At 43.7% G+C, this 27,256-nt stretch overlaps 2 protein-coding genes across 7 annotated transcripts in view; one reads left to right on the top strand and one right to left on the bottom strand.

Annotated features, from left to right (window-relative positions):
* ASTN2 (astrotactin 2) overlaps nt 1–27,256 on the bottom strand; it is an 854,980-nt gene that overhangs the window by 188,189 nt on the left and 639,535 nt on the right. The gene's annotated exons all lie outside the window — the stretch shown is intronic.
* TRIM32 (tripartite motif containing 32) lies at nt 13,708–26,126 on the top strand. 4 transcript variants are annotated; one of them, XM_032307621.1, is made up of 2 exons: nt 13,708–13,802; nt 23,022–26,126. In XM_032307621.1, exon 2 carries the CDS (start codon nt 23,044–23,046, stop codon nt 25,063–25,065), a length of 2,022 nt encoding a protein of 673 aa, XP_032163512.1. In that variant the 5' UTR covers nt 13,708–13,802; nt 23,022–23,043; the 3' UTR covers nt 25,066–26,126. The 4 variants fall into 4 exon arrangements, with proteins under 4 accessions (XP_032163512.1, XP_032163513.1, XP_032163514.1 ...); XM_032307622.1 differs by having other exon boundaries at nt 13,714–13,802; nt 23,019–26,126; XM_032307623.1 differs by lacking the exon at nt 13,708–13,802 and adding an exon at nt 13,960–14,083.

The following is a 27,256-nucleotide window of genomic DNA, read 5'->3' as shown; positions in this document are numbered from 1 at the left end:
TCCAAAGAAGACACACAAATAGCCAAAAGACATGTGAAAAAATACTCCACTTCACTTGGCATCAGGGAAATACAAATCAAAATCACAATCACTAGTCAGAACGGCTAAAATTAACAGGACAGGAAACAACAAGGATGGGAGGCAAGGATGGCGAGACTGCGGAGAAAGGGGAGCCTCCTAGGATGCGGAGAAAGGGGAGCCTCCTGCACTGTTGGGGGGAATGCAAGCTGGGGCAGCCACTCTGGAAAACAGCATGGAGGGTCCTCAAGACATTAAAAACAGAGCTTCCCTATGACCCTGCAATTGCACCATTGGGTATTTGCCCCAAAGATACAAATGAAGTGATCCAAAAGGGCACCTGCACCCCAATATTCATAGCACCAATGTCCACATGAGCCAAACTATGGAAAGAGCTCAGATGTCCATCAACAGATGACTGGATAAAAAAGATGTGATATATCTATCTATAGATATAGATATAGATATAGATATAGATATAGATATAGATATAGATATAGATATGACATATATATGATATATATATATGTATATATATCAAATAGCAAAAATATATATTTGCTATACAATAGCAAGAACCACATGAGATCATAGGTGTAAACCAGCTAGGGCTGCATCTTTTATCTGCCACTCAGAACAGTTCAATGAGGAATTAGTGTCCCTATTTTACAAATGAGGAATATTTTACAAATGAGAAATCACACACACACACACACACACACACACACACATACATGGGACTATTGCTCAGACATCAGAAAGAATGGATATTTACCATTTACATCAATGTGGATGGAACTGGAGGGTATTATGCTGAGCAAAATAGGTTAATAAGAGAAAAACAATTATCATATGATTTCACTCATATGTGGAATGTAAGAAACAGGGCAGAGGACCGTACAGGAGGTGAGGGAAAATAGAATGGGAAGTCATCAGAGAGGGAGAAAAGCCATGAGAGACTCTTAACTCTAGGAAACAAACAGGGTTGCAGAAGGGGAGGTGGTTGGGGGGATGGGGTAACTGGGTGATGAGCATTAAGGGGGGTACATAATGTGATGACCACTGGGTATTATATGCAACTGATAATTTATTGAACACTGTATCTGAAACTAATGGTGAGCTATAAGTTGGCTAACTGAATGTAAATTAAAGGAATTATCTGTTCTAGCCCTTGGTCTTCACCTCAGCATTATTCAATTCTTATGCAAGTCTGGATCTGTAAATGTTCCCTGGTTACCTGCTGGTGATTTAACCACAGTCAGGAATTCCTCCTCAAACTACCCACTTCCTAACTAGTGGAACACAGCAGACCAAGGTAGACAATTCAGTAGACAAAGGTAGAACTGCACACTTAAATCCAGAGCTACTGAGTTAAGCCTACCTGATTTAGGAACCTTCTGGGCAAGCCGCTACCTCTCCAAACTTGGTTTCCTCATTTGTAAAACAGGGACACTAATTCCTCATTGAACTGCTCTGAGTGGCAGTAAAAGACGCAGCCCTACCTGCGTCTGAGAAGTCTGATCTCATACGGTTCTTGCCGTCACGCTACAAAGTAGGGATCATTGCCCCCTTTTACAGATGAGGAGACTGAGGCTCAAAGTGACGTAGTATCACCTTACAAGCGACAATATAACCTTACCTATTTCTAGCGAAAGCTGTTAAATCTCTGGGGAAGCAGTTAAATATTCAGAAAGTCATACTCTCTGCCTGGCAGGGAGAGGGACCCCTGGATACTGCCTAGTACCCCATAGTAGTGGCTGATGTCATTTGTTTGCAAATTAGAATTCTTTGGATGATTTTTTTTTTTTAAGTACTAACACACCAGCATGGCTCTGTTGTATTTGTCTTAAAGAAAGTAAAGGGCAGAGTGAAGAATCCCAGTATAGCACAGGGGACCCAGAAGTGGGACTTCTCACAGACTAAGGCATAACCAGGCATACCCCTCCCCTCCCCGACTTTTATCTTCTTGATGTTAAGGGACTAGTTTGCACCGAAGTTTATCATTTATTCCTGTCTCTAGTGAGATTAGGTGGGCTGCTGCGGGTAACGAGAAACTGGAAAAAGAAAAAAAAAATAGTAAGAAGAAAGAAAGAAAGAAAAAAGGCCATGTGTGATCTCCTGCTGCCCTCTAGTGCCTGCTTAAGATGACTGCTCTTGGGGGGGGGGGAAGAATGCCAAAGAATGATTACAGCGTGCAAAGTAACTTTCTAGGCTTCAAGGACAGTGGGTAGAACAGGTAAGGGTTTGGCTTCCATACAAGGAAGCCTAGCGTAATGACTATGAGGGTTATGAACAAGCATTTGCTAAGAAGGTCTATTCAGTGCCAGGTTTGGAGCCAGGCACTGGTTGGGGGGGGGGGGGGGGTGTGCTGAAAGGGTGGAATTAGGAACAGTGATTTGTTCCACTCCTACTGGCACCCAAGTACAGAGACCTGATTCAGTGTATCCCCTAGGAACAAAAACCCAGAAGAGGAGGAGAAGGGAGAGACTGGAGATAAGACACAGAGAAAAGATAATCAGTGGAGCTGGATCCTATAAGAAGCAGGAAGAAGTGAACTCCCAGGAAACATTGGAAAGGATGTGGTCTGAATGTAAGACAAATCTAAGTGGAATTTTGCCATGAGACCAGGGACTCTGGGTATAGCTATGCAAGCTGTGTACCGCACAACAGTGATGGGGCAAGGGGGCGAGTGGGGACTGAATCCAGCCTTGCCCCACTAGTCGTGCCTGTGCCCATAGGATCGAATCCAAGTGGAGGAGCAGTACTTCCTAATTTATACAAAAGCTAAGTTACGGGTTAGCCGAGGCCCTGCGTATAACAAGCTCTCAAAGCCTCTGCCCTATTACGTGCAAAGTAAGGCTAGTATCACCAATACTAATGCAAAGTTCTTAGAATTTGAGATAATGAATACAGTAAGAAATTTCAGTTCTTATTGTATTCATAACAGCCTAATTTTATGTTTTATTTTATTTTATTAGAGAGCGAGAAAGAGACTGAAAGAGAGGGAGCAGGGGGAAGGGCAGAGATGGAGGTAGAGAGAGAGAGAGAGAATGAACCCCAAGCAGAGTCCAAGCCCCGTGTGTGGAGCCCCACGTGGGGTTCAGGCTCACAACACTGATATATCATCACCTGAGCCAAAACTAAGAGTCAGACATTTAACTGGATGAGCTACCCAGGCACCGTAACCTAGTTATATTTTTAAGATGTGGTGGGATAAGTGCTTGAAAAGGGGAAAAGGTAGAAAGGAAATTCACGTTTCCTGAGCTTTTATTCATCTTTGTCAAGCACAAGACATTATGAATCTCACTGGCTCCTCATAACCGTGCTTTGGACAAGGAATATAATTTTATAGCCATATTTTACAAGTGAGAAAACAGGTTCTGAGAGGTGACAGCCTTCGGCCGAAGTCCACTACATATTCAGGATGACTCCAAAGCCTCTTTTCTGTCCCATGGAACACAGAGGCATCATTAACAGGAGGCCTGCCTTCATCTACTGGGATCCCATCATCCCTCTTTCTTAAAAACGCTGCTCAGAACGTGTCGCCTCCAGGAGTATTCTGAGATTAGTTCTTCCTCAATTCCTTTCTCCTTCTTCCAGGAGCTTCTTAGGTTACAGGTGAAGGATGAAATGCTCAAAAGGAATCATTCCAGGGCAGAGCTCAGGGAATTGGAGGTCTCTGTGGGACGTCAATAACCTGCTTCAGATGGAGACTCCCAGATTACCCTGCTTGGGCATGACCTCGATGCAGAAGTCAAGCCAACCAGGCATGCCAGGCCATCCTAAGGCTCGTGGGAGGTCGCCAGATGTGAACATCAAGGAGGGTGTGACCTTGGGTGGGGTCAGTTGGAGGATTTGGTGTGAAGAGACAACAGAAAACAAACTTAAACTCTCTAGTCACTTCCTAGGACACTCTAGTCTTGTTGTCCTACTTCTAACTCTTTATTTCCACTGAAATTGTAATATTTAAATTAAAAGATCATCTTTAAACATATTGACAGACAGTGCTTTTGAAGAACAGATTCAAAGTGGGTTACTTCTCCCGTTGGCATCCCTCCGTGCTGTAGCTGTCAAATGAGCACACCCATCAAAAATATAAAACAAAATACCAGTAAAGGGCTAAGACCCATTAGGGACTCCCTGTCTCATTGCTGAGGAATAAGGAATATTGCTAATATTAATAATAGCTATGTTTTACGGGGATATATTCCAGGTCAGATGTTCTATTTGTTTTGCAAACTTCGTCTCCTGTACTAGTCCTAACAACATTGAGAGGTAGGTTTCCTTATCATCATTCATTCATTCATTCATTCACGCTTACACGCATTTATTTTAAGAAGTCCAATACAGGGCTGGAACTCACAACCCTAAGATCTGAACTCTAGACCTGAGCTAAGATCAGGAGTCCGATGCTTAACCCAGGCACACCCCTTACTACTTCTTAGGGGTGAAGAAATGGAAGCTCACAGAGATGAAATCAGGGGTTGGAGTGAACTGGACGTCAAGCCATTCTGATCTGTCTTACTTGCAAGCACTTTTCCACTATCTTAAGCTGCATCCAATCTGCTAGACTATTAGAGACAGGGCTAGACAGTTACAAATTCTGAGAATTTAAAGTGCAATTTCTGTTACTTATGCCCATTATATCATACTGATTAGCAATAAAAACCTTAAAATAAGAATCTATGGACAATCAATAGGTAATTGGTTGAAAAACTATGGTGTATCCACAGAGTGGAGTCCATGTACTTAAAAGGGAATTAGGACGATCTTTATATGTAATACGGAGTAATCACAAATATATTTCAATTAAATGCAAAAAGCAAAGTACAGAGCAGTGTTTATAGTGCTTTCTTTTGTACAAGAAAGGAATATAAATATATGTATATTATATGAATAGGTTTCTATATAATATGTATATGTCATCCATATACAAATTAGATAGATAGATACAATAAACAATTAATCAAAACTAAAAAAAAAAAAAAAGATAACCACAGAGGGAGCAAGGAAATAGGGTCAAGGAGACAAAGATAGAAGCCAAAGATTTTTTTGTTTTTTTTTTTAAGTGAATCTTTATTATAAGTTTTAGTTTGGACTCACGTAAACTATTATACATTTTTTAAATCAAGAAAGACAAAAACAATCATTGAATTATATGCAAACCGAGGGGAAAAACTAGCTATATATCAATATGTTGGCATAACTACACAGAGAAAATAATTATTTTAAGTGGCTTTAAAATGCAGTATTTGATTGCAGATGTTTAGGGAGAAATATTCGAAAGGGGGAAAAAATGATCTGCAAATAAATCTTAAGACTAAATGTAATGGATTTATTGCTAGCCATAATATCGGTATGGTTGTTATGAAACTATTTGTATAGATTGTGGACTAGAGCAAACAAGCCATTACTTTACTTTAGGAACTAAAATCAGAAGGGTAAAAAGCAACTAACTACCCCAGGTATAAAGTCAAAGAAGGTAAGGAAAATTTTGTACACTGAAATGTCAATTGGAAATCATATAAACTCATAATTCATTTTTATCATTTAAAAAAATAAATGTTTCATAGTTCTTTCCACTGAAAAGACCTAGAAATAATGGCAATCTAATAGCAATAATATTCTTATGCCCAGACTCTTGTTTTGAAATACCATTTCCCACTAAGAGACACAAAAGATTCTTGGAAAAATTCCTTAGTCCAACTCTGGAATAGGTATGGTACAAGCTGAGCCTGGGACATCTTGCCGTGCCAAAAAGAGAGATCTGCCAAAGACTAATGTGGTCATTTCAAAAGGACATAGAAGCCCATCTAGAGGGGCTCACATTGGCCTAACATTGAATAAACTGAACATCAAAGAGAATAATGACTGCAATTGATTGAAATAGATCAAATAAGTAAGTTTCACAATGTACTTCACACCAAAACCAAAAGCCAAACCCAAAACCCCAAACCAAAAAGCAAACAAAGCCTATTGATCACCATTGGGGATGGCGAGGAAACTAGGTCATTATCTGAAAATTGAGTTAATCAGGCTTTAATCCTGTGACTTGGATTTCAGGATAACTACCTTTTTCTTGAGGGCAAATCCGCAGGCAGAAAGAATGACAAAATTAGGAAACTGCCATTTTGCAAGCTCTAATAAAACAAGAGATCTAGACAACTATCATCAATGAATCCTAGAGCCTTTAGGAGAGGTTCTCTCCATTAGGAGAAAGGTTGATGGAAAAATGTCTAATCAGTGGATCAGACTTATACTACCTGACCTGCTGATCAATCCTAGTATCACTTAAAATAGTAAACCAGACAACTAAGTACCTTAATATGATGCCAGAGGACACACACAGCGTGGCCTGAATGCTGATGTTCATTGGGTCCATGGATAAAATTCAAGGGTCTGTGAACTTGTATAGGGAAAACAATATATCTTTATTTTAAGTATCCTGAAATGTGATTTAGCATTTCCTTAAATTATGAATGCAGACAATGAACTATAGCACTGTACCACTTCCTAGGACTTTGTCACCTACATTTTTATCACATTACAGTTGCTATAAATTATAATTTTTTCTAAATATTTAGAAATATAAATATTTCTAAATACTTACATTCCATACTACTTAGCAATTACAAGTTGCTAGATTTTCCACTGGATCTTATCATTAATAATTAATAATAACATATATAACACAACAGATATGTTCTTAAAAACATTTTGATAACTCTAACTTGATATAGTTTTTCTTCTGTAGACTCCCTGAACTTAATTTTATGAATTTAAAAAAAATTATGCTAATATAAGTGGGTCTATAGTCTTCATCATTCTACAAAATGGGTCCATGGAACAAAAAAAGTGATGAATCCTAGGAGAAGAGTACAAATTAACACAAAGAGGGAGCCATTGGCTAAATATGCAAAGTAGACAATTGTAAAGAACAAATGAGTCAATGTCTTCAACTAATAATGGCATGGGCAAAATTTTAGATGTGGCTATTACAGACTAAGGAGACCTAGTACAACACATAGACATTTTGATCCTTATTTAAAGACACCTATATATATATATATATATATATATATATATATATATATATGCAATTTATATGCATATATATGCATATAATTGCGTATATATGCAATTTAAGGGCATTAGAGTGAATTGCTAGTTGTGATAATGATGCTGAGAGATTATGCTAAAAAATAATTGTCTGTTGGAGATAAATACTGAGGTATTTAAAGGAGGAGTGATAGGATACCTGGGATTTATTTTAAAAGCCTTCAGCAACAAAAAACAAATTGGGAGTGAGGGATAGTGAAACAAAATCAGCAAACGATTGACAATAATTATTGCAGGGTGATGGTCACACAGGGATCCACCATACCATTTTCTCTCCTTGCATGTGCACTTTTCTCAATAAAATACAGAGAAGAGAGGGCTGCCAGAGGATTACACAAAATCAGTAAGGCAGTTATTGCTGGGGATGAGGAGGAATTCTTCATATCTATAGTATGTACTGCTCTGATGCTTTTTTCTAAATGCATTTTCACTCGTATTATGTTTACATTTTTTAAAATAGCAATCAAATGTTCCCACTTTTGTAAAAATAAATTAGAATAATAGTTAGCAGTGACATGAGAAGAATATAAAAGGTAGAGATGGGGGAGGGGTTTGGGAAAAGGAGACTGTCTCTTTGTCTGCTGCTACCCAGTCTTAAAGATACCAATGGATGCCGTGGGCAATGGCAGCCACCATAATCAGAAAGGTGAATGAAATCCTTGAGACGAGCTTAGCAGGTAATCTGGAATGGGGATGAGATATGAGACTTAGCAGAAATAAGGCCCATGGGAAATTTCCCAGCAACCCTCAACCCTGTTGAGTTGAGGCTAATGACACTACACAGGAAATGTTCTTCGAATGCTACTAACATTTATCCAGCACCTACTTGGTCCGTGTTTGATTACTGCCACCCTTGGACTACATGCGCTAGTTCAAACTATTAGAAAGTGGGTGTGGCCAACACACAGAAATGCATATGATATTGAAATAACGTTTCAAAATTCTGAACCAGCTGTTTCCATATCAGTTCAACAAAATTAAAAAAAAAAAATCCTCCCTGCACAAGAACATTTATGCAGCCTTTTTTGTGATGGTTAAATGTTCAATAATGGGCGTGTCAACCTGCGGAAGTCTTATGTAAGCCAATCTGACAACTATGACGGCCAGAAAAAAGTGATTTCAAACATTTTCCTATATTAAATAAATATAAAAATTGATATTTATTAGAAAAATATTTGGGGGTGCCTGGGTGGCTCAGTCGGTTAAGCATCTGCCTTCAGCTCAGGTCATGATCCCAGGGTCCTGGGATGAAGCTCTGAGTCCTGCTCCCTGTTCAGTAGGGGGCCCGTTTCTCCTTCTCCCTCTGTGTGCCACACCCCTGCTTGCTCTCCCTCGCTGTCAAATAAATAAATAAAATCTTTCAAAAAAAAAAAAAAGAAGATACCCAACTTGGTCATAAGTATGCATGAACAGATTAAAGGAGAACCTTATAAATGTTTATATTTATATGAAGATAACCAATGTAATGGTTATATCAAGATAACAGATAAAGTTGACTCTTTACGTACTCTTTTATGCTGTAAATTTAAATTGAATTCAAACATCTATTGAACACATACCATGTCCTGGGTAAAAGCCAGATTAAGAAATAGACAGGTATTGAGTATGGCATACGTAGATCAGAGTCAGAATTTCAGCAGAAAGTAGACTAATAACAGACAGACAGACGGTAGATAGGGAGATACAAGAATAAAAGATTGAAGGAGGGAGGAAAGGAAAGTGTGGAAGATGGAAGGCAGGTGGGAGGGATGGGGCCTCTAAGAATGGCCTGGAACAATTTTATCTCCTAATATGCATGACCTATTATAATCTCTTCCACTTGAGTAACTTGCTTTTACCCAACAGAAGAGGACAATAAGGGATATCACTCTGTGACTAGGTTTCAAAAGACTGTGACTTCTGTCTTCCTCAGACTCTCTCTTACTTTGCTGAAACAGGCTCTCATGGAGTGCTCCATGTGTCAAGGAATCATTCAAAGACTCCAGCCAAAAGGCAGAAAGAGAGCCCTTCAGTCTAACAATCCTTGACGAACTGAATCCTACAATCAACACAGGCAGAGAAAGAGGAGGAAGTAGGTTCCCCACTGAGCAGAGAGACCCACGCGCAGCTCGATCCCAGGACGCTGGGATCATAACCTGAGCTGAAGGCAGAGGCTTTAACCCACGGAGCCACCCGGGCGCCCCCACCTCTCATAAGTCTTATGAGAGATTGTGAAGTAGGGGATCCAGCCAGGCTGTGCTCAGATTCTGACTCACAGGGTCTGTTAAATAAGAAACGTGTGTTGTTTTGTTTCATGAACGTAGGGGAAGGGACAGAACCACAAAATAAGATGAAAACAGAGAGGGAGGCAAACCATAAGAAACTCCTGACTCTAGGAAACAAGTAGAGGGTTGCTGGAGGGGAGTGGGTTGGGGAGATGGTGTAAGTGGGTGATGGGCATTAAGGAAGGCACTTGAAGTAATGAGCACTGGGTGTTATAGGCAACTGATGAATCACTAAATTCTACCCCTGAAACGAATAATACACTATATTTTAACTAAATTGAGTTTAAATTAAAAAAAAGAAAGAAAGAAATGTGCATTGTTTTAAACCACACCACCTTGGGATAATTTATTATTCAGTTTAGACGTAAGAGTGATAGATACAATTTTATTATACTGTTTCATGGAAATTTTAATAATTTTAAACCTCTAGGCTCAAACAGACTTGGTTAGGAAGTACTATTTTTAATTCTTTCCTTTTTCTCCTTTAGACTCTATAAGCACAAATTCCTCTTCCTCTTTAGAATTGTTTTCCAATAATAGAAGAGGGGGGAAATATTTTTTTTCAAGAATAGTATAAATCACAGTAATGATAATAATTATGACAGTATCTAACCTTCCTAGAACATTCATTCTCTACCAGGCAGTGCTCTAGAAACTTGAGCTCTATTAAGTCATCCAACATTCCTGTTAGTCCCATTTTGCAGAGGTAGAAAGTAAAGTACAGCAAGGTTAAGTAAATTCTCCAAGGTTCCACAGCTTGTCGCTTGCAACAAGTTACCATGCTTTACTTCAAATCATCTTTTCATCTCTTCCTCAAAATAACCATCCTGGTAAAGGGGTTGGGGTTCCCACAAGGTCTGACTCCAAAGCCCTTTTTCTTTCTACCACACAGTGGTGGACTTAACAAAGCAAACTATCTTTATAATAATAATAAGTGCACTGAAATGATCATCTTTAAGAAAATAAAAGAGAGGTTAAACTAGAAATATTAGCAAATAGAGAAAATAGTGCGAATCTCATAGGATGATGCTACCAGCTCAACTATGTCCCCCAAAGACACAGGCTGATATCCTGTACACCAGAATGTGGCTTTATTTGGAAATAGGGTTATTACAGGTATAATTAGTTAAGATGAGGTCACACTGCAGTTTCAATTAGGTAAGATGGTAGTCACACTTAATCTGACTTTGCCCTTACATAGACACATCCATTGAGGAGAATGGCATGTGAAGATGGAGATACAGAGAGGGAAACTGACCACAAAAGATGGAGGCAGAGATACTGCAGTTATGCTACTGCAAGCCAAGGGATGCCTGTGGCCACCAGAAGCTGGAAGAGGAAAGGAAAGAGCCTGCCTTTGAGACTTCATAGAAATCCTGCTTCCACTTACACCTTGATCTCAGATTTCTCAGATCCAGAACTGTGAAAGAATAAATTTCTTCCTGTGTTAAGCACCTAGCTTCTAATACTTTGTTATGACAGCCCTAGGAAACTGATATAGGTAGTTTAAAAGTTAAATGAAAAAAAAAAAAAAAGGTTAGTTAAAATGCTGAATAAAGAGTATTTCAAGTACTCCACAAAGAGTATTGTAAAAATGTCTCTGTGTATGAGGAATGCTAATATTGTGCCAGAGTATGCAAAGCCACAGAATTAAAATGAGTGCCTTTTCCCAGGGTATTTATTTTACTCTGAGATTTTTGTGGCAAGAGTGGTAATTAATTTAACTGGTAAGTAATTTAAACATTAAAAAAAGGACAGTCAAACAAACAGATTTTTTAAAGAAGAGAAAGAAAGGGTTTTTCATTGTCATGATTGTTCTTTAAAGACTGCTTATTCGATATCCCCAGACTGTCAGAGGAGTACCCCTAGGCTTCTCTCTGAGTGGGGAAACATGGGTATAAAAATATGATGAGTTCTGAATTGAGATTTTGGGAGCCGGGAACTGTGTTTTTCAGCAAACAGAGTGGTGACTCCCCCATCTAGTCTGAGAGGAGGGTCTGGGTGAGGTCTTAAGTTTGGGAAGAAGCTATTTGACAGCAATTCTCCCATCTCCCCAGCCTGCAGCACAGGGACTGGTAGAAGTACCCCAGGTCCCTATCCAGAAAGGTTTCTTGCCATTCTGGTGAAACAGGCCACTCGGACTTTCTTTCCATCATGGCAGAAACTCAGGAGAGAAGGCAACTCCTGCTGTTCCCTAGCAAGGCTGCCCAGAAGAGCTTGTTTGAGTGTCTTGGCTTCACAGTATCACACTTTGTGGTCATAATGACTGACAGCCAGGATTTACCCCATATTCCTTGACTTCTTCAGCACTGTCATATCTCCTCCTCTTTTGATCCTTATAAACATACTTCAACCAATAAAGTGAAAAAATGTCTGGGGTCATACAATGGGAGTAGTCTTGGGATGGTGGTTCAGAGCATGTCCATGGGTCTAACTGGCCTTGGTACCTCAGCCCTACCAGTTCCTAGGAGGCCAAGGTAGACAAGCTAGTTAATCTTGCTGGGTTTCAGATGCCTCTTTGTAAGAGAAAAAGCTACTGGTATCTACTTGAATCATTGCTGAGGGGATTATCTATGAAGTGCCTGGTATATTGCTGGTATTCAAAAAACCGTCCCCTCTTACCCAGCTGACCCCTCTGAGTCATCTTGCAGCTAGAATAAGCATAAATCAGACAAAAAATGCAATCTGCTTAAAGTCACATTTCTGAGTCTGACTTTCTTACTCAGCAACTGTTCCATCCTGGGCACAGCATTCCTCCTCCCTTGGCCCTAAAGGGTTTTGTTTGCACCCAGTAGCCGGCTGCCAGTTTTGAGCAAAATTCTGCCCCAGGGCCCTTCAGTCCTCAGCTGGGCTCTCTCTTCAGCCCACTCCTGATTCAACTTATTCCTGGTCAGTCAGGTCAAACTCTGGCTGGCCATGGACTACAAATGTATCCTTGAGGTCTAAATAGCTCCAGAGTTCTATCAGGCATCCAGAGCCCCCAGGTCTGTTCAAAGTATGCCGTAAGTATACGACCCGAGCTCCCATTGACCTCACTATCAGAAAGGCTGGGGGCTAGGGCTTCAGAAATTGGCAATTTCAAGAGCTAATTAAAATTTTTTAAATAAATTAGCGTTAATTAAATGCAAACCACTGTGTACTCATAATCTTAGCTAATCATCATAGCAAACAAACGTTATCTCTGTTTAGAAATAAAGCAATGGGCGGTGTAGAAGCTAAACAAGATAATCAGGGTGGATTCTCATCCAGTCTTGGGTCCCCAGGGGCTGGGCTTTAGCCTCCAGAACACGTGGCTTTGCTATTGCAGCGGGGGTGGGGGGGTAGGGGGGTTGGGGGGTGTCAGTTTCTTATCTAAATAGGGTGGTTGTGAGAATTAAGGAGTTATGCATGGGAGGTGCTTAGCCCCAGCCAGACACTAAGTACTCAAAGAGGGTAGTTCTGTTCTTGTTTCTGTTCATTGTGTTATGCTTGTGCAGGGTCACAAACCTAAATGGGATTTGCAGTTAGGGCCCATACTACCCCACCCCCGCCCTGCTCCTACGCTGTGCCACGCAGTCAGCTACAGGAGCAGGTATTCTGCCAGGCCTGGAACTACTTAAGGGGCCACAGGTGCTCAGCAGCCATAGGCCTGACCTCCTGCTCTTGGTTGCACTTGGGCGCCCCCGAGGGCTGAGGGCTTGGGTTTGGGTTCCAGCGGAGCTTCGCTCTGCAGAGACAGCAGGGGCAGCAGGTGCACAGCGCGTTCCCCTATTTAGCTCTCCTGCGGCCTCCAGCGGTGCAGGGAAAAGACTCCTCGCTGGGGGGCTGCGTCCACCTCGGGTTGTCTAGGCTGCGGGGCGTCCCAGGGAGCAACTTGGAGCCAGAGGAACTGCCTTTCTAGGCGAGTCCAGGCTCTGCGACTACCCGCTGGGTGGCATGTGGCGAGCGGCGGGCGGGGGTTCTTTCCCTGGCTACTCCTCACACGCGCAAGCTGCGTTTCCGGGAGACCCTTCTGCTGGATCCAAGGCTCCCCTGGCTGCTGCTGGACGTGAAGGGTTAACGACGCGGGTATCTGCAGTCAGACACAGGAGATCAGATTTGGCCCCGGACTCGCTGAGGGAACTTGGGCAGCCTGCTTTTGCCTCGGTTTCCCAGTCTGCATAATGGGGACATAAAGCTGCAGGCCGCGTTCCAAAGGCCCGGAGGTTCCCAGTTGAGAGCCCGCCCCTACCCAGCCGATGGGCCGCGAACCCTCCGGCCCGCGAGACTACAAGCCCCAGCATGCCTCTGGGGCGGGGCGCAGTGACGGACAGACGACTCTACGAATTAGAGCCCGCCAAGGGGCGCGCGGCGGCGCGTGCGCAGAGGGCGGCGGGCGGGTGGGCTGGCGGCGGTGGAGTCGTCGAAGCCGCGGGCGGTCAGGTAAGGGGCGGGAAGGAGGGTCCGGGACCAGGGACCGCGGCCGGAGTCTCGGGCGGTGACTGAGTGGCGGGGCGGGGGGCAGCGCTGGCGCAGCCCACGCCCGGCTGGCAGGGTTTGGGGACCGGATCTGAGGGGTAGGACCGGGGTGGGGGTGGGGCTGCGAGAAGCAGGCTCGGGAGGGATTCGATGGGGCAGAGGAGCTCAAAAGAGATGCAGCTCTGCGGGGAGGGGAGAAAGGGGCTCCCACACAATCCGCGGTGCAGCATCTCGGGAGGCCTGAGGTAATGTGGGGGCCCTGAGGAGAGAGGGTGCAGCATCCGGACGGTGGGAGGGCGTCCGAAGGCCCTGGAGACATCTGGGGGGTGCAGAATTTCGGAAACAGGAAGGAATTGGGGCGGCCCTGATGAGACTTGGGGTGCCGCATCTCGGGAGGCTGAGGGAACTAGGCGTTTGAGGGGCAAAACCTGAGATGAGAGATCAGGGCCTGAGGATCTTCTTATTGCTAAGGAGGAAGCATCTTCCAGATGGGATCTGGAGAAAATTGAGGGGGTGAGTTCATGGGGGAGTCAGTGGGAGGCAGTGTCCTCTTAGTAAGAGGGGGCCTGGCTCAGGTTTGAAAAGGCAACCCATGACATGGGGAGGATAAAAGGAAAAGGACCCAGGTTTGAGGACGGCATCTTGCCTGATGGAATGCAGGAGTTAGGGGCTCAGATTGGAGGGCAGAAGTCTGAGCTGTGTGACTGGGGTGTCGTGCTGGGATGCAGGGCTGAAGGCTGCAGAGGTTGGGAAACAGACATAAAAGGAGCTGTGCCAGGGATTTGGGGTGCATGGGTAACGAACTGGTGAGGGCTGCGACGGAGAGCCCAAAAGGCTGAATTCTCTATTGTAAAAACGGTTGGGAACACAATTTAGGGGGGTTGCGGGGTAGGATGGAGATGTACTAACTGGGTTGGTTATAGAATAAGGGGACTCTGAATAGATATGTGGATTGGTGTTGGGTTGCTAAAAGGATATTCCTGAAGTCTGCATGGGAAGCAAAGGAAGTGCTAGAGCCCTAAGGACCTAGAGATAAGGCATGCGCTGGATTTCAGTGTATGAAGTTTAGGAGAGTTCAGGGTTTCAGCAGCAAAGTCAGAAGTCTTCAGAGATGAGAACTCCTGAAGGAGCCTGACTTTCCCTGTTAGGGGCAGAATCTGCCTCCCTCACTAACCAAAGATCACTTCTCACAAAGCAGCCATGGAACGACCACTCACTCTAAACCCTGGGCCTGCTGAAAGTTGTAGGCTTGGGAGGAGAAAAAAGAGTGGTTAAAAAGCCATAAAACAGGAAACTATTCAAGGTCATCTGCCCAAGTATCCTTTTGGCTATCCCTCCAAGCTGTGACAGCACATAGTCTGTGAGACCTTCAGGGGATGAGTAGAACAAGATCTCAGGCCTTGTTTCCGTTACCAGTTATATAAGTAGATTGAATTAATCCTATATAAGGTCACTTATAGACCAACAGCTCAAGAGGCAGTGGCTCTGTGAGGGAAGGGTTTGGGCTGGGAGAGAGAGACAAGAAAAGGGGAACATTGAGTATTTAGTCCTGTGCCAAGTTCTAAAGAGATGACTCCTAATTAGGGAAGTGGTGTCCCCCAGGAGACATTTGGCAATGTCGGGAGACATTTTCGACTACAGTCGGGATATCGGGGATTACTGGCCTCTAGGAGATAGACACCAAGGATGCTGTTGAGCATTCTACAGTGCACTGGACAGCCCCTCAGAACAAAGAATTAGCTGGCCCAAACTGTCAGTAGTGCCAAAGCTGAGGAACTCTACTCCAGGATTCCAATCCTGCGTCTATCTCTACTTGGCTTTGTGATCTTGAGTGAGTTAACTTAACTTCCCTGTTGTTGGCCCTTCATCTATAAAGTATTAATAACAAGACTACGTCATAGAGTATTATGAAGATTCAGTGAAGTAAATCACGGTGCTTAGTGTCTGGTGCACAGCACTCACATTTTAGTAATTTTAATTTTATCACAGCACTACTAAGCAAGTTCTGCTCTATTCAGTTTTATACATAAGGAAACTCCGTCTTAGGAAGTGACTTGTTTAGCTAGGAATGGCAGAGCCAGGCTCATATTTAGATCTCTGTAACCCTGTATATTCCCTCTTTCTTTTTTTTCCCCACCCCCCTTGCTGGGGTCCGCTTAGTCAAAATTTCAGTGCATTCCCCTCAGTGAAAGGACTGCCCAGTGAGTATCACTGACTATCAATTTGAACTCTAAACGAGACAAAACTATCTTATTACATAGGGAGTAACCCTGGACTTTGTTCGTGATTTGCTCTTAGACCAGGACCAGTAGGTAGATAGGGGAAGGAGCTTGAGGTTAGGATGAGGTGCTGGAGACTAAAGGGGACTGAAGCTGAAGGTTCTCATCCTCTGGAAGATAACTCCTGCTTCTAAATGATCTCTTGGGCTTCTTTTCCCTGGGATAGAACAGCATTTGCTCTGTCTGCTCCAGGACTAGCCGTAGCACTGCTGAAGCCAGTTCAGAAACAAATTAGGGCATCAGAAGGCAGGAGATTTAGCTGGGAAATCCAAACACACCACCATGGAAAATATGTAATGGCAGTTGAATCACCCTGGGACTCAAGAGGCTTGAAGTCTAAAATCCCTCCTCTGCTGCTAATTTACCAGGTGACCTAGGACAGACACTTCTTATCAGCCTCAATCTATTAAAAATAAGAATAACCATTTATTGTTTATTATGTGCATTAACTCTATTAATCCTGCGAGTGATCCTGCCAACAATGTAGATATTCCATATTATGCAGATGAGAAAACTAACAGATTAAATGCTTTACTCAAGGCTACACAGCAAGGGGCAAAGGGGGGATGTGAGCTCAGTTATGTCTGACTCCTACGCAGTATTATACTAGTTTTATTAGAAAGGCTTTTCCAACACTTAAAGCCCATACACCTATGTCTGGAGAGTTTGGTAGTCAAGTTTACAAAGCCCTTCAAGTAGGTCACTGTCCGAGCACACTGATGTGCTGCCTCTGTGACACTCCCTTTATTTTTCTTCCTTCTGCTATAACCAATAATTTGATTGGAAAATCATTCCTAGGTACCTTTACTAACCTCTCAGCCAAACTGCCTAGAGCTAACGGGAGCCTCATCAGCTATGGAAGAGTAACAGATTTTTTGAGTCAGTGTGGTTTTATGACTGCGAGTTGACACGTCTGGATTTGAACCTCAGTTTCCACTACCTACCAGCTTTGAGACCTTAGGTTGTTTTTCTCTGAACCTTGGTTTCCTTATTTATAAAGAGGAATAACATACTTCACAAGGTTATTATGAGAATACAAGGTACCTGACATTCACTAAATGGTTGTTTTATAAGAGGCGGTAATTATAAGAGGAAGACATTGCTAGAACGAAACCGAAGGTTGTTTTGCCAAATTTCAGTGAGCTTAAGCAGCCCTCACCAGTCTGTCCCAAATTCCCATCCCCTCTTGTACCTTTCCCAGGATCTGCTTCCTGATCCTTTCATCAGAAGCTCATGATTAAGTGAGCATGTGTTGTATGCTGATGAAAGAACTGTAAGACAGGTGGGCAGGTGGAGATGAGTTGGAGGTCCTCTGAGAAAGGACTCTTTTTCCCCTTGTCCTAGATTCTCTAAGTCACGTTGGTAGCATTGATACTACCTCAGTGTTTGTGGAAGATGCAAGGGAACCTTTCTAGCTCCTACAGTTTTAGAAGAAGAGACTGGCAAGTGTCTTTGCAGCAAACTAGTACTGATTTAACCTGTCCTTGACATATTGTTACTCAGGTTTCCTTTTCCACAAACTCTTCCTTCTGAGTGGTTTTGTTTGTCTAGACCAGTACACAGCTCTGTTGGTGATGCCTGTGTTTCCCTATAAGCTCCCACGTGAGTTTTTCTTAGCTGTTTGCAGGTAACCTTAAATGTCCTGAGTAAAATTAAACTCCCAACTCTCTTCCACACAACAGAACTAGGTGAGTGTCAAGTGGGGGCCTCTCAGACTTTGTGAAAGTCACTCCTGCCAGCCACTCCACTGGGGAGATGGCTATGCACTTGGTTAGCATTCCATTCACGTGCAAGAGGAGTAAATAGAGTTTAGAAAGGGAATGGTATAAGTCTTGTAAAACCCCAGTCAAAGCAGAAATGCGACATGGTGGCATGGACTTTGATGTCTTAGGAAAGGAAATGTGGTACTGTTTTACATGTTTTCTAGTTTTTAGGTAAAGAGCTCTGTTTGTGTTTGGTTTTGTTTGAAAATTATATGCATAGTGTTTTATGGAGCTGGGCTGGTAGTATGTGGTCAGTAAAGGTTTATGTGATTAATTGCTTAAAGCTCTTCAGTTCTGCTGATGGCCATCTCTAATCTTTAGATTCTGAGATCAGGTGAAACTCTCTAGTGAAGGCTCAGAATTTTTATATTTGAAATTTACATATCTGATATCTTGGGTACAGTATGCCTGTTGAAAAGTGCTGGTTTTTCTCTTTGGCTGGGTAGTGGCTGCCGCTACATATTGTATATCACACAGTTAACTGTATGCCTCCGTTGGTGCTGTTCTAAGTGCGTTATACACATAATCCCACTTAAACCTTTACAGTAACCTTGTAAGGGAGATACTATTTTAAAGCCCTTCTGAGAACCAGAGAGGTTGGTTAACTTGTCCCAGTCTCCACAGTAAGCAGTAGAGCCAGGACTGAAATCCAAAAAGCTTGATTGCTGAACCCGCTTTCTTAATCTGTATAATACTGGTCATGGCCAGTGACCTTTTAGTCCTAGTTCTAGCCGTATGATTATTGAGTTCTTGATAGCTCTCTTCTGATCTCCATTTACTCATCTACTCTACCCTCTGAGATCACTACTAATTCTAGCATTCCATATTTAGTCCCTGCTAGAAGGAGCTTATTTTCTGGGCAAGAGACGTTGTGAATTCCTCTGCACATCAGTTTCTAGCATGGATGCCTAGTGTTCTCAATCAAATTCTTTCAAAGCTGGCCAGTCCTTTTATTAATCTTGATGTGCTTTTATCTGCCATGAAAAGAAAGATTCTTCATCCCTTTGAAAATGTAGTTTGTAAACTGGATGCTTTGTTAATACTAGTACTAGTTGTTACTGTTAATACTGTTGCTGATTTTATTAAAATTATGATTAACCATTTTAAAGTTCACACCTGCTGTTTTCCATACTAGGCACTTGAAATGCATTATCCCTAGTTTCTTGCTTTTAGTAAAGTAAGAAGATAGGTTTAGTGAGGTTAAATAACTTTCTTCTTGTCCCACAACTTGTAAATGGCTGTGCTGATATAATCCCAGTTCTGCCTAACTTCAGGGTTCACGGGGTTTTGGTTTTTATTTTTTTCTGCTCTCCTGGTTATTTAACTCATGGACTGGGGAAAGCATGGTGGGGCCAGCAGTGGCTAGATCAGGTTAGGTAGTGACGATAGAATATTCCTGAGTCTTAGGGCAGCTGAAGTAAACACAACTTGAGGGGTAGATTCTTATCTGGAGCAGAAGAGCTGGACTAGTATTGGTAGGGGAAGTGCGGTATTAATCGTGAGATCAGAGCAGTGAGGTGAGGGTTCAAGAATTGATGGTACAGAGCACGCAACAGGAAGCATCTTTAAGGTGTCATGAAGGCAGACAAGATTATTGTAACATGTTGAGGGTTCGTTCTGATTGGTTTTAGAGTTTATAGCTGACAGAAAATGCGTGGCTCATGGCGGGACTTGGAATGGTAAGACAATTCTTGTCACCCTCTGGTCCTTTGAGGGAAACTGAGTTCGAATTGACTTGCGATCTGAATCATTGTTAGTATTAACAGTGATGGCTAGATGTATGTTTCTTGATGAGAGGGACTGTATCTGCCTGTCGTATGGTTCTTTATCAGGCTGGGATCCTGCTGAAGGCCGTGTTGATGGGTCATAGACATGGGAGACATAGTTCAGGCCTTTCCCAAGTTTGAGGCCATTTACCTGATGCTTTAGTGATGAGAACTCATGTTTTCCTGGCAGAGCACACTGGCTTTAGAGTAGGAATCTTTGACATTCTCTTCTGCCTTAGGGAGCCTAGCAAAGCTGCAGATAGCTGAGATAATTTGGAATATGGATGTGGGCATAGTAAATTCATTTTTAAAAGTAGATAGCTTAGACGAGGAGGCAAGAAGCTTTTTAATTGAAGGAGGTGGTATGATATTCCAGAAAGCTGGGGAAAGAATTTGCTAGTATTTTTACAAGTTGGCAGACTTATCTAATTAGCTGATCTGCAGTGCCAGCTTTGGGAAGAACAGATGTCCCTTGCATTGTAAGGTAGCACGCTCTGGATCTAAACACCAAATGTTGCCCTCAGTCTGTTGTGCCAGATGATGGAAGAAGGAGCTGAAGCTATTGGTTTAAAACCTAAAGTTTGCATGGATTTTGAGTTAAGGTTTTCATCAGTATTTCTATAGTACTGTACCCAGACCTATGGCATCTAAGAATTCAGTAGTAAGTTTCACCTATAGGTTCATGATATTTGATGGTATGTTATTTTGTTGAGACATGAATTTGACTCATAATGGGTTACACGGTTGGTGTGTGAAAGTGGGTCGCCCAGCTAATAAATCAGAGTAGCCAACGACTCCACTGAGGCTAAATCTCATAACAGTAGTATTGTTGGTTTTTGTGGAGAAACTTACATTCTACAAGGCAGCATCTCCCAAAGAATGGTCTAGGGAACACTTGTCAGCAAGTGTTACATGAGAGTGGGGAAAAAGCCCTAAAACTCGAAGTAATTCTGGGTTAAACAAAGTTAAAGATATCTGTACTGCAGGGTTTCAGCATGTTTGAGCTTTGTGACCTTGAATCACTTGTTTTGAGCCTTCGTTTCCTTATAAAATAATAAAAATAGTACCTGCTTTGTGGGGTCATTAGGAGGATTCAGTGAGATTAAGTATAGAAAGCATCTAGTGCAGTATCCAGCACATGGAAGGTACTAGATGGTTACTCTTCCCTTCTGGTGGAAGAGAAGTCAGATTTCAGAGAGGTGGGATTGACTTGGGATAAATTATGTGTGTCTGCTATTGAATATTTGTCAGGTCACCGTGCAGAGTAAGTATGGGGAGACTCCGTAATATGTATCTCTGCATTGACTTCCTGTCTTCTATATGCATGGAGAAAGACGCTGATGACGTTCGCAAAGCTTTTCTCACCTTGCTGCGTTATCCTCAAACCAGGCTAACTTGCCCTCCTCTTCTCCTTGATGGCTGACAGTCTGCATTATCCGGAGACTGCAAGGACACAGCTGTAGAATTTGCATTTGAGAAGGGCTGCACTTGGCCCCTGTGCCTCACCTTGCTAGATCTGTTCATTCTAATTTGGGGTATAAACGGACACTGACATAAATCTGCAGAGCACTGAGATCTCTGTTCTATTTTATGAGCATATGTGGATCAAGGTAGGTGGGAGTATTTATGGCTTGTACTTGGTGAAGTAGGGGGTGTTCCAGGCCAAATATAAACTGTCTTGATAAGGCAGTACTGTTTTTTAAATCACCAGGCTGGAGTCTCCGGCTTTCTTAGCTGTCCCACTTCCCCCTCTTTAATCGACTCATCTCGGTGATTGTACTTCTTAATCTTGCTCAAGTGCATCTTTCCATTGCCACCACCTGCTCCCTAGTTCAGGCTCCCCGTTTCCTCCCCCAGGCACTTTTACAGCAGTTTTCCAAACTAGTTTCTCAGCCTTTTCACCTACTCCATTCAAGCTTTGATGGTTATCACTTCCATGCTTGAAAACATGTGTTGCTTCACTGCGCCCATCAAAATGAAATCTGAAGGTCTCATTTCGGCTCTGAAGACTTCTTATCATCATTCTCATAATCAAACCAGATAACTCTGGTCTCACTATATTCTCCCACAATTTTAACCTAAGAATGACAGAAAAGAGAACTAAAATTTACCCGAGACTTTTTTTGGTGCTGAGCCAAAACTTGGAAGTTTATACACTCCCTGCATTATCTCATTTAATCCTTGCATTCACCCTGTGAAGGCAGCATTATTTCATTTTCTATGGAAACAAACCTATAGACGCTACATGTTCCCTGTTCTCTTTCTAACGCACTGAAGTTCTTGCTCTCCCTCGCTCTCTAACCTTTAGTAAGACTGTCCCTGTTTGGTGCTCCCCTTTCCTCCGTCTCCACGTATCCAGGACCCTATCCAATACCGTTCTGTTTCCCTTCAAATTAGAGTGAAAGCCTCTTAGCCTCCATCAAATTGAGTATGGATCTTATTTATGATACTGTTTTCTGCCTTGGTTATTATTTACCTACATGTCTTATGTCCTTTACTAAAGTTAGAGCATCTGAAGGGCAGGATCTGTGTCCTAGGAACTTAGTACAGTAAAATACATGGTACCTCGTCTTAGGTGGGTGAATCAGTGAGTAGATGGGACGATAGATGAATGAAAAATACATGTATTCCCTCACCTATTGTTTTACGGATCACCTAAAGCTAATCATCATAATTTTCTGCTTCCTTGTGTGCTTCCTAGGACCCCAAACATGGCACCATAAACTCTCTATAACATAATGAAAGTGGCTCTGTTTTAGTTCACATAGTTTTCTTTGCTTAAAATGCCTTTATCCCTCAAGGCCATGTTTCTTTCCAGACATATCTCAGAAGTGTCCCTGCATCTGGGGAGCCCTCCCCAGTTCCTATAGGAACTGTTTACTCTATCCACTGTGCTCCCAGAGAACTTATGTATAATCCTTTCCTGTATGTAATTTTCCTATGCTTTTTCCCTAATATAAATTGAGTCGTAGACGTCACTGATCACTAACATTTATCAAGCACACTGCTTGCCATGGGCTGTATGAGGTGCAGCATATTCATCATACTGTTGAACCCCTCTGAAAACTAAATAGACACCATTATCACTTCGATTGTATGGACAGGTGATGGGAAGCTGACCTTTGGGAAGTTTAGGTTACTTCCTTAAGGTCACACAGCTAAATACCAGAGACTCCAGACCCTGATTCCTTACTCACTATGCAATGCTTTGTCTGCTTTACTTCCTTGTGTATCACCATCATCTAATGGAGTGGACTAAATACTTGTTAAATAAGTCAGCAGCTGAATGAATGATGGTAGCTATTCTCTTGATGTTTCTTGAGTGAATTAGCTCGTGCAGGCAGTGGAATAAACGCTTCTTATTCTCGTTAGCAGGATTTGACCCTCTGGAGCATGAATGCCAAGTTGGTTGGTTCTGGGCTGTATTAGCAGGCCCCTCAAGGGAAGCACGATGGCCACTGCAGCAGCAGCAGCTTCTCACCTGAACCTGGACGCCCTCCGGGAAGTGCTGGAATGCCCCATCTGCATGGAGTCCTTCACAGAGGAGCAGCTGCGGCCCAAGCTTCTGCACTGTGGCCACACCATCTGCCGCCAGTGCCTGGAGAAGCTCCTGGCCAGTAGCATCAATGGTGTACGCTGTCCGTTCTGCAGCAAGATTACCCGCATAACCAGCCTCACCCAGTTGACAGACAACCTGACAGTGCTGAAGATCATCGACACAGCTGGGCTCAGCGAGGCTGTGGGGCTGCTCATGTGCCGGTCCTGTGGCCGGCGACTGCCCCGGCAGTTCTGCCGGAGCTGCGGCGTGGTGTTGTGTGAGCCCTGCCGGGAGGCGGACCACCAGCCCCCTGGCCACTGCACGCTTCCTGTCAAAGAAGCAGCTGAGGAGCGGCGTCAGGACTTTGGAGAGAAGCTGGCCCGCTTGCGGGAGCTCATGGGGGAGCTGCAACGCCGGAAGGTGGCCTTGGAAGGGGTCTCCAAGGACCTTCAAGCACGGTATAAAGCGGTTCTCCAGGAGTACGGCCATGAGGAACGTAGGGTCCAGGAGGAGCTGGCTCGCTCCCGGAAGTTCTTCACGGGCTCTTTGGCTGAGGTTGAGAAGGCCAACAGTCAGGTCGTCGAGGAGCAGAGCTACCTGCTTAACATTGCAGAGGTGCAGGCTGTGTCTCGCTGTGACTACTTCCTGGCCAAGATCAAGCAGGCAGATGTAGCGCTCCTGGAAGAGACCGCTGACGAGGAGGAGCCGGAGCTCACGGCCAGCCTGCCCCGGGAGCTAACCCTGCAGGATGTGGAGCTTCTCAAGGTTGGCCATGTCGGCCCCCTCCAAATCGGGCAGGCTGTTAAAAAGCCCCGGACAGTCAACATGGAAGATTCCTGGGCCATGGAGGCGGCAGCCTCTGCCGCTTCCACCTCCGTTACATTTAGAGAGATGGACATGAGCCCCGAGGAAGTGGTCGCCAGCCCTAGGGCCTCGCCTGCTAAGCAGCGGGGTTCCGAGACCGCTGCCAATATCCAGCAGTGCCTCTTTCTCAAGAAAATGGGGGCAAAAGGCAGCACGCCAGGCATGTTCAACCTTCCAGTCAGTCTCTACGTGACGAGTCAAGGCGAAGTGCTGGTTGCTGACCGAGGCAACTACCGTATCCAAGTCTTCACTCGGAAAGGCTTCTTGAAGGAGATCCGCCGCAGCCCTAGCGGCATTGACAGCTTTGTGCTGAGCTTCCTTGGGGCCGATCTGCCCAATCTCACTCCCCTCTCAGTGGCCATGAACTGCCATGGGCTCATCGGTGTGACTGACAGCTACGACAACTCCCTCAAGGTATACACCTTGGACGGTCACTGCGTGGCCTGTCACAGGAGCCAGCTAAGCAAACCCTGGGGCATCACAGCCCTTCCGTCTGGCCAGTTTGTGGTCACTGATGTGGAAGGTGGAAAGCTCTGGTGCTTCACTGTTGACCGAGGAGCAGGGGTGGTCAAATACAGCTGCCTCTGCAGTGCCGTGCGACCCAAGTTTGTCACCTGTGATGCTGAGGGCACCGTCTACTTCACCCAGGGCTTGGGCCTCAATCTGGAGAATCGGCAGAATGAGCACCACCTGGAGGGTGGCTTCTCCATTGGCTCTGTGGGCCCCGATGGGCAGCTGGGTCGCCAGATTAGCCACTTCTTCTCAGAGAATGAGGATTTCCGCTGCATCGCTGGCATGTGTGTGGATGCTCGTGGGGATCTCATCGTGGCCGATAGCAGTCGAAAGGAAATTCTCCACTTTCCTAAGGGTGGGGGCTACAGTGTCCTTATTCGAGAGGGGCTCACGTGTCCAGTGGGCATCGCCCTCACTCCTAAAGGGCAGCTGTTGGTCTTGGACTGTTGGGATCACTGCATCAAGATTTACAGCTACCATCTGAGAAGATACTCGACCCCTTAGGGGATGAGAGAGAACTGTTTCTTCTGCTTCCCAGCCACTTTCCTCTCCCTTCTTCCTTGGTTATCGGTGGTATTGTAGAGTGCACTTGGCCTGTGTTTTTATGCCAGCTGGCTAGTCCTAGAATTTTAGAAGCTGTATTTTAGTGGGGTGGTTTTTTTTTTTTTTTGGTTTTGTTTTGTTTCGTTTTTTGCATTATTTCCCTCCTAAATTTAGAGCTTTAACAGATGTATTGCCCCAAATAGGACATCTGATAAGGGGTTAGCTGAAGTTTGATTAGAACTTAGGCACTTCTGAGGCTTCAGTAGAAAGCCTTTTGCCCCCTGTATTTGAAATTTGCCCTTGTACTGAATCCTTGTTGATTTCCCTCTTTTGGCTTTGATAACCCTGGTCCCATATTTCCCTCTTATTGTAATGTGCTTCATATGTGACACTTTCTCTTCACTTCTGCTGCATTTAGTATGCATGTTCCAGTGGGATCTGCTCCATCTTTCATTTCAGACGTCACGTCCCTGTGGCATGATGTCTCAGGTCTCTTCACCTTTACCAGAGTGAAAGCTCATTCAGTGCCACCAAGGGAGATAGACATTCCTTTCGGGAAGCAGTACCTCTTGGTTCTGGGGGTTTTGTGCCATCTTGGACTGGTCTCTAATTGCAGACGTGACAGAGAATGGATCGAACCCTAGCTGGTTGGTGTTGGAGACTTCAGCCTGGAAATCGCTTGCCTTTTCTAGGATCGTATAGATTGGAATTATTTCAAAGCACAGAAAGATGGGAGTAAACAAACACAAATGCTAACGTAGTCAGTAAACACTTCTGAGTAGTCTCTAGAGCGTGTCATTTTTCATAGTACCTCTCTCCACGGACCTGTGCTAAGAGTGGACTGCAGAAGCGTACAGCACACGCTGGGGTCAACAAACGGGGAGGTGGACACATCTCATTTTCGTCAGACAAAACTGTTTGGTCTTTATTCTGTATTTTCCTCAAGTGACTGCACAATATTTGGTTTTGAGATTTATTTCCATTCCTCTATCAGAATTAAATAATTGATAACTGCTTCTTCATTGCTGTTGTTGATGTCTTAATTAAATGCGGGATTTGGGAGATGAGAGGGTAAGTTGTACCATTGCTGTTTTGCTGCCATATGTGACACTGAATTCTTTGAGATCATTAAGGACCTACCCCAGTCAAAATTCAGCCTAAGGCACCATTATGTAAAGAAATCCAAATCTTACTTCCACACACATGTACAGCCCTAGCCCCCAAGGTCTATGTAGAATCACCAGCCCTGTGTTAGGAACTGAGCCTCTACCATTTGCTTTATCCTTGTAATCAGAGCTCAATAAAGGAAGAAGTCTTGTCCTTTTAAAAAGACCAGAAGTGGGCAAGGGAATTTGTGACAAGGATCCTCCAGCTTTAGTTTTACTAAGCAACATAGTTTGTTCCTTAGGTGCCGGGCTGATGGCAAGCCAAAGAACTATCACCTTGCTTTTTAAAAGAAACAAAATCTGCTCAGCTGGGCTACTCAGAATTGTATTGTTTGTTTTTCGGTGGTGGCATTGGTTTTTTTTGGCTTCTGTTGTAATAGCTGCCAAAGAATAGGAAGGGAAATAATTGGTGTGAGGTCCAACTAGCTTATCTTGCACTTTTTACCTGGAGAAAGCCCCATGTTCTGAAGATGAAATTGGTTTCATCATCTGCTTTCCGAGGACTGTATAATTGAGAGGAAATTGATCCAATTAAAAGTGCATCACAAAGAACAACACTAGTTATTAGAGCCACTTTATCTGTGATAGCACCTGGCATTCGGGATCTGTCCTTGCTGTCAGTGGGGGGCTTGCTAAGGTAATAACATTGGTTGAGGCTTCTGGCACAGAGTTTGCAGCACAGAAATGTTTATTGTGGACGTCATGGGGCCGGAATCCTTCTAGCCGATGCTTTTGGAAGACAGCGCCTTCGATCACTACGGGTATTCGGCATTTAGGGCTACCCACTGTTGAGCCACACTCGTGCCTCGGTCCTCAACTACAGCAGCCTCCGCTGACCCAAAAGGGTCATAAGTGTTGTCTGAATGTTTTTATTTCTTCAATGTGAATATTTTAGGCTGTGCTTAGTGCAGTCACTTTTCAATTATCTACCATGTTGACTGCATTACATACATCGTACAGCCCCAGGAAACTAGTTTCCTCGATTA

This window comes from Mustela erminea, chromosome 12, assembly GCF_009829155.1.
Source record: "Mustela erminea isolate mMusErm1 chromosome 12, mMusErm1.Pri, whole genome shotgun sequence".
NCBI lineage: Eukaryota > Metazoa > Chordata > Mammalia > Carnivora > Mustelidae > Mustela > Mustela erminea.
Note: the sequence above shows the minus strand (reverse complement) of the source record. Positions and strands in the feature narration are given on the sequence as shown.